At 48.9% G+C, this 17,178-nt stretch overlaps 2 protein-coding genes across 2 annotated transcripts in view; one reads left to right on the forward strand and one right to left on the reverse strand.

The window, feature by feature from the left end:
* Positions 1 to 17,178, reverse strand: part of LOC143220012 (uncharacterized) — a gene marked incomplete at its 3' end in the record, with an annotated part of 383,990 nt that overhangs the window by 323,959 nt on the left and 42,853 nt on the right. The window lies entirely within an intron of this gene.
* Positions 7,220 to 8,134, forward strand: LOC143219999 (uncharacterized). Its single transcript, XM_076445762.1, has one exon. It carries the CDS (start codon positions 7,220 to 7,222, stop codon positions 8,132 to 8,134), a length of 915 nt encoding a protein of 304 aa, XP_076301877.1.

Genomic DNA, 17,178 nt, shown 5'->3' on the forward strand with positions numbered 1-17,178 from the left:
GATTCAAGAAAAAAATGAAAAGGAATTTGTTGCCTCGCTAGACGATCTTTTTGATATCGCTCATAAAAATGCGTTAAATATCATCAACATTGAGGAAGATAAACTTTTTCTCTTAAATCAAAGAAAAGAAGGGAGACCAGGCTCAATGGTTGGAACCGATAACGTATTAATGAAAAAGGAACAGCGGAAAGAAATTCGTCATGTACAAGACGAGCAACGGAAACAGCGATTTGATATGATGGAGAAAGTAGATGGTATATATTTGTGAATTTTGTTTATATTTCTAATTTTAAATTTGTTAAATTGTAATTGTAAATATAATTTTTTTTCTTACACGAGACAGAATTAGCACAATTTCAATTAAGTACATCTAGTGATGAATCCGAAAATCCTGCATTCGAGGGTTCCATCATACATGAGTCTGACGAGTCTGTTAGTCTTAACGAGCCCGGTCCAAGTAAACCGAAAAGGTCAAGAGGGAAGCAGCAGATAATTAACATGAAAGTCGTCGCAACTTTTGATAAATGTAAAGTGAGTGACCGTGATGCAGTTCGTATCATGATTGCTATTGTCGAAGCATTAGGACATAACATAGGCGATTTTATAATCAACCGATCTTCCATACGGCGTTATCGCCGTCACCTACGTACAAAACGCGCCATAAAACTACGAGAAGCATTTAAACAAGATCCACCGGAAACTGTCACCATTCATTGGGATGGAAAAATGTTACAAGACTTAACTAGCAAAGAACATGTAGAGAGATTACCTGTTATTAGCACATATGACGGAAAAGAAAAACTTCTGGGAGTTCCTGCAATTTCAAAATGTAGTGGTAAGGAACAAGCTCTAACAATATTCCAATTATTAGAAGAATGGGAACTAACAAATACTGTGCAAGCGATTTGCTGTGACACAACATCGACAAACATGGGGCGATTTCAAGGCGCTTGCGTTATTTTAGAGCAAATGGTTGAACGGGATTTATTGTATTTTCCTTGTCGTCACCATATGTACGAGTTAGTTTTAAAAAGTGTGTTCGAAGAAAAGATATCGAAATCTTCAGCTCCCGAAATAGGAATGTTTAAAAAATTTCGGGAAGCTTGGCCGAAAATTAATCACCAAAATTTTCGGTCAAGTTTAGAAGACAATTATGTTCGTGGAAAGCTCCAGGAGATAGAATCAAAATTGGACTTCTGCTTAAATACCATAAAACAGAAGCATCCAAGAGGTGATTATGTAGAATTCCTTGAATTGATGATTATTTTCCTTGGTGGAACTTGTCCAAAAGGAAACCGTTTTCATATTCCTGGAGCTGTCCACCATGCTAGATGGATGGCTAAAGCCATATATATACTAAAAATATATTTATTCCGCGACGAAGTATCAATAAGCAGCGAAAATATTGTAGGAATTAGAGACATATGTATATTTTTGGCGAATTTATACATAGAAGCATGGTTTAATGCTCCGATTCCAGCTATAGCTCCACGTCAAGATTTAGAATTTTTAAAACAGCTTGACGACTACAAAAAAATTGATGTAAACGTAAGCCGAATAGGATTACATAAATTTGGGGGGCATTTGTGGTACTTAACACTAGAATGTGCAGCATTATGTTTTTTTGACGCTGGTGTGTCATGTGACAAAAGGAAGCTTATGGTAGAAAGTTTGGAGAACGATGAAGTAACATTTTCTTCGAAAAAAGTTTCTCTAAAAAATATACATAATCTTGCCAATATCGGCATAGAAAGTTTCATTTGTGCAGAAAGCCGAAAATTTTTTAGTAGATTCAATATATCTACAGATTTTTTGCAGAAAGACCCGTCAGTCTGGGAAAGCGAGGAAACGTATAAAACAGGTCTAAAAATAGTTAAAAATTTGAAAATCGTTAATGATACTGCAGAGCGGGGTGTAAAGTTAATATCGGAATATAATGCTTTATTAACAAGAGACGAAGAAAATAAACAAAATATTTTACAAATTTTAGAAGAGTACCGACAACGGTATCCGGATATAAATAAATCCAGCTTTTCAGACGACGTATATTAACAAATTTTATATATTATTTTAATTTACATTAAGTGTTTTTTCGAATAATTTTGTATATCGTGTATAGGTTAAGTTTTAATAATATTTCGAGCGTCACAATATAAATGTATATAATTGTAAATAAAAGGTATTATAGATTATGGCAACCCTAACTGCGTGTAGTGACTACGTTATTTAAATATTTTTGTTATTAATAAATATATGAAAAAATGTGTCAAACAAAAGTTGTATTATTAGACGAAGTAAATATAATGCTGAAAAAAAATTTTTTTTTGAAATACAATTTTCGAAATTTTGAAGTTGCGGAACTTTTTTCTACGATGACCTTGTACGTTATTTGAACATGGTTATAGAGCATGGAAAGACAAATTCAACGATATATAGAAATGTATATTTACGATGTACTATAATGTAGAAAATCAAGTTTCAAAAATAAACAATTTTCAAGCGCGCTGCGGCATGGGTTCCCATTGTCCGATCGAGCTAAAACTTTGCACATATCATTTTTTCACCAAGTGTCATATTTTAGGGAAGTAAGGCCAAAAAAATTCGAAAGTTGAAAAATAAGGACCACCCTAGTGTGTATGCGTGAATCGTGTGTAAGTGCCGCGGTATTGCGATTGTAACGTATCGAAAATAAACGCAAACACCGATGTGATTAAACAACAGGCGTTAGGCCTTCTTTCCAGAAAATTCGGAAAAATACGATACGAAACAGATGATTAAAACATTGGAATGAGGAATCGATAAAAGGACGCGTTCACGTAGCGACGGGGGCTTTTCGAAAACGAATTCACGTCGAGGTTCACGCGTTACGACACGAAACGATCACGTATGCGGAACACGAACGCAAGTTACGTTTGTAACAGACCTGTACGGTGCAGGCCTGTCACTAGGAGACACACGCCGAACATAACCGAGCAACGCCGAAGATCACCGAACGCGCCGTCGGTATACGACGCGCTACGATGCGCGGTCCCGCGCTCCAAGCCATATTCGGCGGGAAACGGACGCCGAGGTTCCGCCATCTTGAGGAAGACGGAAACTCGACGTCACACATCCGTTTCCTACACACCATTCCCCCACCACGAATCCTCGCCTATAAAAGGCGATGCAAACGAGGCACGGGTCTCTTTTCCAGCCTGGGCAGCATCCTGGGCACATCCCAAAGTATCGGTAAGTGTTACTGGTACTTTCCTATTTTCCCACGCTCGTCGTCGAGCTGTCCGCAGCATCGGCCTCCTCGACACCGGCGTTTCCTACCGGCGTGACAGCAAGCACGCCAAACAGAGAGGGCAGCATCCTTCTCTGTCGTTCGGGCAGCATCCCGAACACCCGTCTCGGGCAGCATCCCGAGAACTCCGACAGCATCCGGAGACGATTAAATGTAGGGGCAGCATCCTCTACATTTGCCGTAGAACCGCCACGAGGAGTTTCCCAACTCGTGGCCGGGTTTCCTGAACCGTTCCTTCCGAACCCAACCGTCGAAATCTTTCGCCAGGTGCACGCGATCGCGACGCGCCGCGACAAATGTTCACGTAGTAAACACCAGTAGAAGCACGGTCCGGTAACACGACTTGTACGCACACCTAGCTCGCGAACGTGCGTATAGTGAGCCCGAAAATACATAACTCCGCTGTCGTTATTTCACGCCCCGCGCACTTCGTCCAATTTCAGCTTCCGTCGATTCTCTCGCCGATTCACGACCCTGGCACGACGAGCTATCGCAGCACGAGAGAGTACGACGTCGCGACAACATATCCGTCGGGAGCAGAACCGTTACACGTTTAAAGAGTCAAATGTTTCTTCGGCGTACGAATGTATATTGTTAACCAAAACTGTGTGTGCTTTCATTTTAATAAATAATTTCAAACATCTTTACTCTTTCGTATATTATTAATAATGTTGTACAGGGTGTTCGACTACAAGTGGGAGAAAACTTAAGGGGTCCATGACAATATATGTCGCAAATAAAGAATAAAAAAATTGCAATTTTTAATTTTTCTCCAACCTGTAGTCAAACATCCTGTATATTTTACCTTCTATGTACACGGTCTGCAAACAAATTTCTAAATATGTGCTACACACTGTATAACGTCCTGTGTGTGGAAGTCCCGTCTGCTGAGAACTGTACAAACTTGCATCTCTCTACTTTACTGCGTATATTTATTTCATTTCCTACTCGTAAGAGTAGGAATGGTTAGGTTAGGTTAGTTCAGATGAAAACCTGTACGGGGACCTAGGGATATGGGGCTCTCCAATGGTGACTCTGATCTATTGGAGGGTATGACTACAGTGGTGGTGGTCCATATCCTAAATCCTCTTGCTCCACCTCCACGTGGTGGTCCCTGGGGCACACTGCGGTGTGTGCTAACGGAGCGAGGGGTGTACTCCGGGACGTTGCCTGGTTCTCTTTTCTGTGAGCATTCACAGTCCGACCAGCGCCCCTGGGTACGGTATGAATGTGTGTGTGAATGTGACTGCGGCCGGTGCACGGTGGATATTCCCCGTAGACTAACCAAGGGAGGAGTAGTAGCCTCCCGACCGGGGCTCGGAGATATGTTAGTACCTGACCTCTGTGTGTGGCAACACGCACATGTTTAACGTGGAAGAACCGCTACTCCCAAGCTGACTGGAGCCTAGCCGGGGGTTGAAGCCGTGTTAACTGGGCGCAGAAATGGAGGATTACCTGGCCAGTATTTTCTCATACCCTGTGCGTTGGGGGGCAAACCAGCGCACCGTCTAGCCTGAAGTTGGAGCAATATCCGGTTCGGATCCGGTGCGCTCCTTCAATAGGGGTGACGTAAAACCTTTAGCATTTTATTTTAACCTTTTGTAGAGTCTTGTTTTCCCATGTCGATAGGCTTGGCCAGCTGACAAGTCGCTTCTCGGCTTCGATATGGTTTAATTAGGATGCTTTATCGGCGGGGAAGTGCCCCTATGCGCTAGGGGTCCCATGATGGGCGAACCGTCGTTAGATTTAACGAAACTTTGCCATGGAAGGCCTTACTTTAAAAACAAACTGTGGGATGGAGGAGGGAGAGGAGGGGGCTCCCGGTAGGGGGAGATCGAGGACGCGATCAAGTCCTCGCGTCTTGGTGGAGAGGTACTTGGGGCCTCTTACCACTGAGGCGACGAAAAAGGACGCGCCGACGACGAGGTCCATTCGGGGTACCTCGGCGTCGAGTATGGAAGGGTCGGTCCGATCCGTCCTGGTGGGGGAGGGAGACGAACCTGGGCCGTCTTTCGGCCCGATGGATGACGATAGGGCGTCGATGAAATCCCAGGCGTCATCGCGGACGTCAGGGAAGCGTCCCGCGTCGTCCATCGTGATGGGGGACTCCGATGAGGAGGGGACGAAGAGGCCCCGCGGCAAGGGCGCGCCCTCCGTACAGGAGCGCCAGCTCGATCTGCGGGACCTTCTCCCCGGCGAAATTGCCGCTGAGGTGGTGGCCGCTGGCCGATTGGTCGAGGCTACCGCCCTCAAAAGCGGCAATCGAAAGGGCACCGCGGTCCGGGCACTTAAGAATGCGGCCCGGCTGGTCGAGGCGGGAATGAGGGAGCTGGTGAGTAGGGGGTGGCAGGGAGCCTCCTCCTCCTCCACCTCCGGTGGTGGTGGCGCCCCCTCTGGAGAGGGTGCGGATAGGTTGCCTGTAGCCCTCTGGGCAAGCGTCCAGGCGGAGAACCGCGCCCTCAGAGGGGAAAACGCTGCGCTGAAGCGCGAGTTGGGGGGTGTTAAAGAAACCCTGGCCGTCCTCAAGACGGAGCTGATGGCGGTGAAGCAGCGGCAGGCTGTGCCCATGCCCTTGCCTGGTGCACCTCCGCTGCCGCTCCACCCCGGGGCGGTTGACCCCCCGGATAAGGCGCCGCTGCCCCCTTCGTCGGGGCCGGCGCCGACCAGGGAGGCGGTCCTTCTGGCCCGTATCGGGGCCCTCATGGACGCCAAATTAATGGCGCTCCGCGAGGAGTTCCGTTCGGTTTCCGGGGACCGCTACCCCCCATCGACGGCAGGGACCCGCTCAAAGATCCCTGCCCCGTCTTCTTCTTCCGATGGTCCCCGGCCCCTCGACTTTGTCCCTCCTGTTGGGGGAGCGGAGGCGGAGACGACGACGAAGAAGAAGAAGAAGAAGGGGGGACAGGGGGATGCCAAGGCCTCCCCCACCCCCCTGAGCACTCGTGAAGGTGCACCGCTGCCCCCTAAGGAGGGAACTTGGTCCGAGGTGGTGGGGAGAAAGGAGAGGCGGAAAGCCAAGGCCTCATCCGCCCAATCCGCGGCTTCCGCCCCTAAGGGCGGGACTGGGCCTGCGGCGAAGGCGCCTCCTCGAGTAGCGGCCCCTCCCCGTTCCGCAGCAGTGACGATCACCGTCCCAGAGGGGAGTAAGGCCACCTATGAGGAGGCCATACGCAGGGCTCGTCAGGGCGTCGATCTCGGCGCCCTGGGTATCGAGACCCTGCAGTGGAAGCGGGCAGTCACCGGGGGCCTGATCATTCAGGTACTCGGTGCCGATGGGGGCGCGAAGGCGGATGCCCTCGCCGCCGGGATGACTTCGGCGCTGAGGGGTATGGAGGTGAGGGTCGCCAGGCCCGTCAAAAAGGCGGAGTTCCGTCTGACCGGCCTGGACCTCTCGGTAACTCCTCAGGAGGTAGTCGAGGCGGTGGCGAGAGATGGGGGCTGCACCCCCGAGTCCGTGAAGGTCGGGACCATCAAGATCCCGACCGGAGGACTCGGCACCATTTGGGTGCAGTGCCCGGCAGTGGCGGCTTTGGCCATTGAAAAGGCCAAAACCGTAAGGGTGGGATGGACCCTCGCGCGGGTGGTCGTCTTGGCCGCCCGCCCGTTGCAGTGTTTCCGCTGTCTCGCCATCGGGCATGTGAGGCAGCGGTGTACCGCGGAAGTAGACCGGAGCGGCCACTGCTACCGGTGCGGGGATCCGTCCCACCGTGCAGCCGCTTGCCAGTCCGCCCCCCCCTGCGTAGTGTGCGCGGGGGCGGGCAGGCCCGCGAATCATAAAGCGGGGAGCAAGGCGTGCTCCCCGCCTTCGAAAAAGAAGGGGTCCAAGGGGGGCGGCGGTGTGGCGCCGTCCTCCAAGGACAACGACATGGAGGTGGAGCCGACTCAGGGCGTCAATGAGTCGGCTGGGACGGGAGTATCAGCGGGCTCAACGTAATGGCTACTACGGCTCGCGGATGCTCCCAGGTGGTTCTCCAGGCCAACCTCAACAATTGCCGCCGGGCACAGGACCTGATGGTCCAACGCCTGGCGGAGCTCGAGGTTGGCCTGGCAGTTGCCGCGGAGCCCTACGAAGTCCCCGACCACCCACAATGGTTCGGAGATCTGGATGGTTCCGTGGCGATTTGGGTTCGCCAGTCGGCGAGGTTGCCCCCTTTCTCCGGGGTCGAACGGAGTCGGGGGGCGGTGTTGGTTAAGTGGGGAAGACTGCTAGTCGCCGGGTGCTACTGTTCGCCGAATTGTGGCTCCGCCGAATTCGAGGCGTATTTGGACCGGTTGAGGGACATGGTGACCCCTCATTTAACCGTTCCGGTGTTGGTCCTGGGGGACCTCAACGCGCGTTCTACCAGTTGGGGCAACCTCAGGACGGAGCCTCGAGGCGGAATCCTAGAGGACTGGATGGAGGGGCTGGAGCTCCGGCTGCTAAACCGGGGCTCCGTGCCGACGTGCGTGAGGTGGAATGGTTGGTCGGTAGTGGACGTTTCACTCGCGACCGCTTCCGCCTCGCGCCGAGTGTCAAATTGGCGGGTCTGGGAGGGGGAAACCCTCTCGGACCACAGCTACGTCATAATGGACGTGGCTGTGGATTCGGACCCGCCGGCGGACACGCCCCTCCTCCGGCGAAGTAGCGCCCTTTCGGCGCCCAGATGGGCGACGAAGCGGCTAGACGGGGACCTGCTGAGGGCCGTGATTATCGGCTCCGCCTGGCCTCCGGCCAGGGAGCGCGGACCAGAAGAGGGGGCGGCATGGTTCCGGGGCGCGTTGGAGCATCTTGGATGCGTGCCTGAGTCGGGGAGTCTTCCCCAAGTGTTGGAAGGAGGCGATCCTCGTCCTCCTCCACAAGGATGGTAAGCCCGCAGAGTCTCCCTCTGGTTACCGGCCGATATGTTTACTCGACGAGGCGGGCAAGCTGTTCGAAAGAATAATTGCCGCCCGCCTCCGAGAGCACCTTTCGCGGAGTGATCCCGGGTTGAGCGACGGACAGTTTGGGTTCCGGAGGGGGCGCTCAACGATAGATGCGTTGGAGCATCTGCGTCTCCTCCGGGAAAGTGCCGTCGCTCGGGACAGGGTGTTGATCGCCGTGTCATTGGACATCTCCAATGCGTTCAACGCCCTGCCCTAGAAGGAGATAGAGGACGCCCTAGAGCATTTCCGGGTTCCCCTCTGTCTCCGGGAAGTGCTCCGGGACTACCTCCGCGAGAGGGAGGTGTATATTGCCGGCCGGTATGGGGCGTACCTGAGGGAGATATGCCGCGGGGTTCCACAGGGGTCGATCCTCGGACCGCTCCTGTGGATCCTAGCATTCGACGCGGTTCTGCGAGTCTCCCTCCCCCCCGGCACGGGTGTCATATGCTATGCGGACGACACCCTGCCCTACGCCGAGGGGAGGACCTGGGTGGAGGCGGGACGCCTCATCGAGTCCGCCCTGGACTGCGTGGTTGGACGGATCCGGGGGATGGGGCTTGTCGTGGCCGCCGCAAAGACCGAGGCCATATGGTTGTACCAACCATCTCGGACGCGGCGGCCGCCCCAAGGATTCCGGATCCGGGTCGTGGATACCCTCGTCGAGGTCGGGCCCACCATGAAGTATCTGGGCCTGACCATCGACGGTCGCTGGCGTTTCGAAGAGCATTTCGAACTCCTGGCCCCCCGACTCGAAAAGACAGCGACCGCGCTTTCGCGGTTGCTGCCCAATATCGGGGGGCCGCAGTTGAGTGTACGCCGCCTCTACATAGGAGTGGTGCGGAGCATTGCCCTGTATGGGGCACCCGTGTGGCACCGCTCGCTTGAGGCCAGCCGACGCAGCGTCGCGCACTTGGAGAGAGTGCGGCGTCGGCTGTCCCTACGGGCCATACGGGGATACCGCACTGTCTTGACAGAGGTGGCGGGCCTCCTGGCCGTGGTTCCTCCCTTCCATCTGGTGGCGGCGGAGCGGGCGATCGTATACCGGATCGCCTGCGAATCCCGCCGCCCCCCTGGGGAGGAGCTGACGGCCGCGGAGGAGGAGCAGTTCGAAGTGCGGAGACGCCAGGCCCGTGCGGACGTGTTCGAGCGATGGAGACGCATGCTTGCGTCCTCGACGCGTCCGACAGTTCGGGCCCTCCTGCCCATGTTCGATACATGGTGCGGGAGGCGAGTGGGGTTGACCTTCCGCCTCACGCAGGTGCTCACCGGACACGGCTGTTTCGGTGAGTATCTGGTAAGGATGGGGCGGGAGCCAGCGGCGCAGTGCCACCACTGCGGCGAGGAGGTGGACACGGCGCAACATACACTCGAGGAGTGCCCGGCTTGGGCCGGACCGCGCCGTGTCCTCAGAGCCGCGGTGGAAGGGTGGGACCTCTCGCTCTCGGTCTTGTTCGACCACTTGACCGGGAGCCAGAGGTCGTGGAAAGGGGTCGCCTCCTTCTACGAGACAGTAATGTCCCAGAAGGAGGAGGCCGAGCGGGCCCGGGAAAGAGACCCGGGCTCCGCGAGGAGGAGGATGGCGCGGGGACGTCCCCCGCGCCGACGTGCGACGTCCGCCCCCTCAGGGAGAGGTGGGAGGGCGTCGGGGTCAGTTGTAGCGGCGCGGGGGACGTCTCCCCGCGACGCAGCGGGTCCCCCGAGTGGGGGGACGGGGACTGGGGGGAGGGCGCGGGGAGTGTTCCCCTCCCCGCGTCAACTTATGCCTCCCCCTCCTGGGGGGGGCTGGGGTTCCGTTAGCGGTGCGGGGTGTTCGCGCTCCGCGCCGTCGTGTGCCCCCGCGTAGGGGGGCGGTGGATAGAAGGGGCCGGGGGCGTGAGCTGACCCCGGGGGAGTTAATCTCCCCCGAGTTGGCCCGGCACCCCGAGACGATAGTGGAGGGGTGCCGGCCACCCCCCGGACGTTAGTTCCGGGGGAGGGCGCGTGGGGGGTGGGGTGGGGAGGGTCGGGGCGTCCGGATGCGCCTCCGACGACCCTCTCTTGCCGGTGTCGGCGCCTTCCTGCCTTGGCCGGGCGAGGACCCTCGGGTCCACCGCTCGAGCAGGGCAGAAAGGCTCCGGGAGCTGTGGGTGGACCGAGCTGGGGCTCGGGAAGCCCAATCCGAAGGCTCCAGGGATGGGGACACCGGGCGGGTCCCTCCGCCCGGGGTCCGGTTAGAGCAGGCATGGGGGGAGCTAACCCCTCCACTCGGGATGCATGTGAGCTGGGAAGTGTCCTGTTGAATACTCGCGTGATCCAGGCACTTCCCATGTAGCTTAGGGCGGGCGTGTGGTTTTAGTGGGTACTCTGGGGGAGGGGATCGACGAGCCTTGTTGGCTCGGCGACCCCCTCCTCGAGGGAGCCCCACATAACCCCGGCTCCCCCCCAGGGGGGTCGGGGTATGCGTAACGCATTTCCACACGATAAAAAAAAAAAGATGAAAACCTGTACGGAGACATTGTTAAAAATAGCATCAGGCCGTACGTGCCACAGAGAGAATTTAAGAGAAAAAATAATGCACAATGTACATGATTTATCACATCGTAGCGGAAGGACAACTAGGAAGTTGATAGGCTAAAATTTCGTCCGGCCTCTAATGAACAGAGACATATTCGCGTGGTCGCGTACTTGTATAGCTTGTCAGCGAAGTAAGATTCATCGTCACAGCAAACTGGTACCGGAAAGAATAGAAATAACGAAAAGTCGATTCGAGCATATACATGTGGATATAATTAGACCGTTACCAGTAGTTAATAACTACAAATATTGATTAACTGCCATAGATAGGTTCTCCAGGTGGCCAGAGGCGGTGCCACTAAAGGATTGTTCAGCGGACCAAGTGGTAACTGTATTGTATGCAAATTGGATCGCAAGGTTCCAAGCCCCAGCAACAACATAAGAACTATAAGAATTGCATAGTGAGGATCGAAATCCCCAAAAAAGTAGAAAGGCTATAGCCGGGTTTGATGGTGAAATTCGCCCCCGGCGGGATTTTAATCGAGCTTGGACCATTCGATAGCCTACTCAAAAAAGCCCCTCTCTGCCAAGTTTCAACTTCCTATCTTATCTGTAAGGGTAGTTATCAAGAAAAATCGAAAAACCAGTTTTTGGCCCATTTTCCCTATTTATTGACGATTAAAAATTCTGAAAACAATCTGACACATTTCGGATACCAAGCCACATATTAGGCATCATTTCCAGATTTTTCCGCTGCAAGCTCTGCTTGTAAAAAATGAAAAACACGAAAAAAATCGAAAAAATGCAGATCTCATATAGAAATCTAAAAGGTGCTACTCCAGATTTAATTTAGCAAAGAGATACTATCAAAAGTATTATGCTCAATTTTTTTCAGATTTTTGTGAGTGGTGCGTCATAGTTAAAAAAAATAAAAACCGCTTTTCTCGGCGTTTTTCCTAAGTTATACTTATATTTTCTGAATCATAAAAATATATTATGTGATATTAAACGTTCTTACGTTCATAAAAATATCTCCCAGACTTTAAAACTTGCCGAATACAAAAACGATAATAATACACAGTGGGACCTTTCGTCCAAATCGGAGACAAAATCAAAGAACTTTCGATAGAAAGGAGGTAGAGCGATGAAATTTTTTTTAAATTAAAGCTGAAACTTTGCAGAATATGGGAAAAATAGGGAGATTATGGTAAGGACGTTTTTTAACGTTGAAAAAATTCGTTAAACTTGTACAATTTCAAGAAAATTGTGGTTTTTCCAATACCACGCGCGGAGAAAATTTTTTTTGAACATTCTGTACTTCACTTCCCGTAGATTTTTTCACGCAGATTCCAAATCTGGTCTCAAAATTTGTCTCCGACCTCAGGATATTGCAAAATCGATTTCTTGAAATTCTACATGTGCAACGAATTATCTCAAGGTTAAAAAACGTTCGTCCAACTGGACCGACGGGTACTGACAAGTACCACCCGTCATTGCAGGGCTATATAAGCCCTTGCATTTGTACTCTCTGGGGCTAGTACTGTCGTAATCACGAATAGTGTCGCGTCGTGCTGCATCTCGGAAGTCAACTACCAGTGAGATCGGACGTTCGTTCCTTTTGAATCAAAGTTTAAGCGTACAGATTCCGCGAGTTCGGTCTAAAATCTGTTAGGCAGTGACAAGGTTGCTCCGAGTCCCCCGCATTGCCAGTGCGTCAACACCGTGCGTCTTAGCTTAGGTAATATCACCTTTCAATTTCTTTCCTATTCTAAATTCAGTTCATTCGCGACACAAATACACTTGTAGAACGAAACTCTATAGTAAGAATATATTTGTCTTCTTTGATAATTAACTCAAATTCATTAAACCCATAATTATCGTCCAATATCCTAACCAAGTAATTGAACGTCCCCACATGATACAATCTTACCGCTCGGATTGTATCAATTAAATTATACTAGTTACGAGGCTTACTAATTATCCTAGCAATTCCCTGATTAAGCATTAGGTTCTTTCGCGACATCCCAATTGTCCAAACAGAGATTTATCCAACCTAGCGGCTCCCCAGTTTCGCATTGGGTTCGTCCGCATCCTAACAGCTCCCTGATTTCGCATCAGGTTCGTCTGTGCTATTACACAACCTCCTAGCCCCGGTTTTGCATCGGGTTCGTCTGCGTTTGACTCCATTCCTAGAGGCTCCCTGACTTCGCGTCAGGTTCGTCCTCACTGTCTATAATCCTAGCGGCTCCCCAATTTCGCATTGGGTTCGTCCGCGTTCCTTAAGGGGGAACTATACCCTACTGAAGTAACTAGAAAGGAACTAGAATCTTACTAGAAAAATGGGTCGAAACATGGGTTTGCGCGCCTCGACTATTTGTCCTTATTTGAGCATATTTTGGGCTGGGTGAGGACTCATTCTGTAGAGGAAGGTTAAATACAGCCCGCTCTTCTCATGATTTAACGAGATTATGTTTATATCTAATAATATGAGTGCCCAAAGTAAAGACAAAATCGAGAAAAATAACCGCAGATTTCAACGTATTTTTCTGTCTCAAAGAGACTTTTTTGACTGATATGATGAGAATAGCGCCCCGTGATGAACCTTCCTCTATCAAATGAACCTTTGTGCAGCTCAAAATATGCTCGTATAAGGACAAAAAGTCGAGGCGCGTGATTTCATTCACATTAGCATAGATTTCCCCATGAAGACAGAGGTCCTCTCTGATGCAGAGCCAGTCTAGAGTCAATTTTAGTTCAGTTCGTTTAGACGAGATGGCGCCTAATCAGGAGGACTGTCAATCAGTGCTGCGATATTGTGCAACATTTCACTGCTGCACTGCTATCAACGTGGAATCATAGCAAAACTGACACAGACGAGGTAGATATTCTCATCGGTGGCACTAATATTAGTGCGACCTGCCCTGTATAGCGGCATTCGCGACGAGCTGAATAGAATATGGAAATAGCAAGCAACTCCATCTCGTGTTTATTAGGCAGTTGCGTGTTTATCGATGTTACCAAACTTTTTTTTTCCACAGAGGTTTATAACATTGATAAATAGTTCCTTTCTAGTTACAATCCGAGGGTATAGTTCCCCCTTAACTAACAAATTGATATCATATTCCTAGGGTAATAACCCTTCGCCGGCCACTCGTGCTGCTCGCGGCCCTGGCTCGTAACACAACAAAAAAACGAACGTCGCAGCTTTTAATCAATATTTCAATAGAGCGTCGCAGCTTTTAATCAATATTTCAATAGAAATTTACATTATCGACATTATCAACATCTGCCAGTTAATTAATTTCTATTCCAATTTATTTCGTTACGTGCGCAAATGTCGTTTGACAGCTTAATGTCGTTTGACAGCTTAATGTCGTTTGACAGCTTGAGGTGACAAACGGTTGTACAGTAACAAAGCTGGGGTTTGAAAATTTGGCGCGCCGTTTCTTCGGAAAGGTTTTAGAGCAAACCGCATTCGTAAAAGACCATTCGTTCAAAAGTTGTGACGTCATTAGTGACCAGAGACGACTTTTTCGTTCTGTTTTGGGCACGCTTCTGCTTCTATTTTTTTACTTATAGCACCTATATTCAATTTGAGGTACTCATTGGGAGAGGGAGAGAGAGAGAGAGGGAGAGGGAGAGAGAGAGGGAGAGGGAGCGGGAGAGAGGGAGAGGGAGCGGGAGAGAGATGAAGTGAGAGGGAGGGGAGGGAGATGGAGAGAGAGTGGGAGAAAGAGAAGGAGAAAGGAAGAGAGAGAGGGGGAGAGAGAGGGAATGAGGGGGAGGGGGAGAGACACAAGGATATGAATAAAAAAACAGAAATCGCTTACATAGAGAAAATAACTCGGAAAATTCCACAACAAGCGAGATTTTATCGAAATTGCCCACTATGCGCCGCGCCGCCTGCCCGGAGGACCTGGTTGCCAGGGCGTTCCGAAGGCACGCCACGAGCAGCTAGTTGAATAAGAAATCTGCGAGAGATCAAAACTGGTTAATCAAGAAAGATTAGGAAAATTATACTCTGGAGAGCAGTAAATTCACATAGACTAAATAACTCACAGTATAAGATATCATATTCTCACTCTAGTTTAGTTTAAATTATTGTATTTTAAATCTTATAATTAAGTGAAATTAAGTTTATAATTGGCTAAACCCTGCTAATAGAACTATATAAACAAACCGTGACAAATGGAGATAAAAAATACCGAAACTCTTGAGATGGAAAGATATACAATATACAGGGTGCGGCGCAAATTAGTCATCACGATTTTTCAGCCCCTTCGGTTGGTCGGAAGTGTTTCGGACCAAAATTAATCAGTATTTAACCGACAAGAAATTGCAATTTTTTAAATTAAAAAAAAATCAAGGTCGCTGTCATATCTTTTAATGGAACTGGGTATTTTTTATTTCATAATATTGTAGGCGACGTCGTAACGAATTCAACGACCTGCTATACGATGACTTTCAGATGACCTTGAAAGAAAGTATTGTAGATAGATTTGCTCCATTTGTTTTTAATCACTGAGTATATAGGATTCAAGTTGTTAATAAAAAAAGAGAACCGTTCCTTTACGACACAAAAATATTGATTTAACAAGTAAGCGTATTCTCACTATGTTTCTTCTATTACGATTGTGTTCATAATAAATATAATTACTTAAATGATCTTTTTGGATTGTTTGATTTAAAATCTCCCACAATTGGTTATGGGCCCAGATCAGCCATGCGCACAGATCACATATAATTATAAAGTCAATGTGAACACAAAAGTGGAAAACGAAAGTAGTTGCGTCGTTTAAAAGTATTTTGATAAAGTGTGAAGTAATAATAGATAAAATGTATAAAGAATCCAAGACTGATGTACGTATTACGAAGCTTTCCGATTCGAATTATCAACAATGGAAAACTGAAATAAGTTGGTTATTGCGAGGAAAAGGATTACTAGATTATGTGATAACCGAAAAAGTATTGGAACCGAATGCTCCTGAGGCAGAGAGAAGACAGCAACAGGCAAATTTAAATAAGTCTTTCGCCGCTATAGGACTGAATATACAGGGCGTCCCAAAATTCGTGAAAATCCCGAAAGGGGGTGGTTCCTGAGACCATTCTAAGAGACATTTTCCTTTGCACCAATGTCAACTGCGGCTTTGTTTAGGAGTTATTAACGAAAAACACGGACCAATCAGAGCGCGCCCTGGGCCGCCGCGCCGCGCCACGCCGGCAAGCGAGTGTGCTACAAGACACAGGGTACCAATTTCCTTCATGCTTGTGAGTTGACTAGTTCCACCTGTGATCACTACTTTATTAATTGGATCTTTCAGCTCTTGAAATTGCTCTCTTACCATTTCAAGTATTTCTTCAACTCTTGGTCTTATGATGTTAATAAGCTCAGATTTGAATGACATCGCAACGAACAAGAGTTTCTCGATTATGTGAATGCTCTCCGATTTCAATGAGCTTTGGATATGTGGTCAATATCATTATTCTGAACAACATTTCTCTTTAGACTTTTTGGCGATCGGCATTAGTTTACGAGAATATCGCGAGAAACTTTACTTGTAAATCCATGGGATCGATGTACTACTAGCTTCTATCCGATTTCAATGAGCTTTGGATATGTGGTCAAGACCATTATTCTGAACAACATTTCTCTTTAGAATTTGTGGCTGTAGGCTTTAGTTTACGAGATTATCGCGAGAAACTTTACTTGTAAATTCATTATGGGTGTTCATGACAGCGGACACAGCCTGCTAATGTCTCCGAAACTAAAGCCGACCGTCAACCATTTCAAAGGAAAAAGATATTTAAAACGTCGAGTTTTATAACATTATTTCAAGGTCATTGAAATCGATGAAGACCCGGATCATCCTTACCCGACTTACAGCAACTTTACCCGAACGAGAAAAGATGCAGAAACTGATTGTTTTAAAAACTTACTTATTCAGCCGTAAATCCATTTGCTGCTTCGAAATGTGTGTCACTGGGTCACTCGGTGACGAACTGCACAGATGTCTTCAGGTATACGGCAGTACCGAAAGCCAAGGGACGTACGGCCAGGTCGACGAACTGCACAGCCGGTGGTAGAAGGCCTAAGGGATGCGCGGTCAAGTCGACGATCCAGAATTTCACATTCACTTTCGAATCGATAAATAATTCGTATGTTTATTCCACAGAGATGCCTTGAATGTTTTTTTTTCAAAGCCATGATTTTCAAAAACTGGACGTATAGGAAAAAAATTAAAACCAGATTCGGAATCAGCGCAAAAAACTCTATAGGAAGGACCCAACAGTATATTGAAATCACAAAAAAAGTTGAAATTTGTTGGACAGTGTCATAATTGCCATATCCCCTGTACTGCTTCACAAATCACAACAATCAGGTAATGCAATCACTAGACTGCGGATTTCATGCATTTGTAGCAAACATGAGTAGGTGCATTTTAAGACAGTAGAGAGATTAAAATAATTTCAAAACACCATAGTATTATTTTCAACTT

The sequence above is a fragment of the Lasioglossum baleicum genome, unplaced genomic scaffold, assembly GCF_051020765.1.
Source record: "Lasioglossum baleicum unplaced genomic scaffold, iyLasBale1 scaffold0130, whole genome shotgun sequence".
NCBI lineage: Eukaryota > Metazoa > Arthropoda > Insecta > Hymenoptera > Halictidae > Lasioglossum > Lasioglossum baleicum.

What these genes read in the sequence shown, in the direction of transcription:
- LOC143219999 (XM_076445762.1), top strand. Translation starts at nt 7,220, where the DNA reads ATGGCTACTACGGCTCGCGGATGCTCCCAGGTGGTTCTCCAGGCCAAC.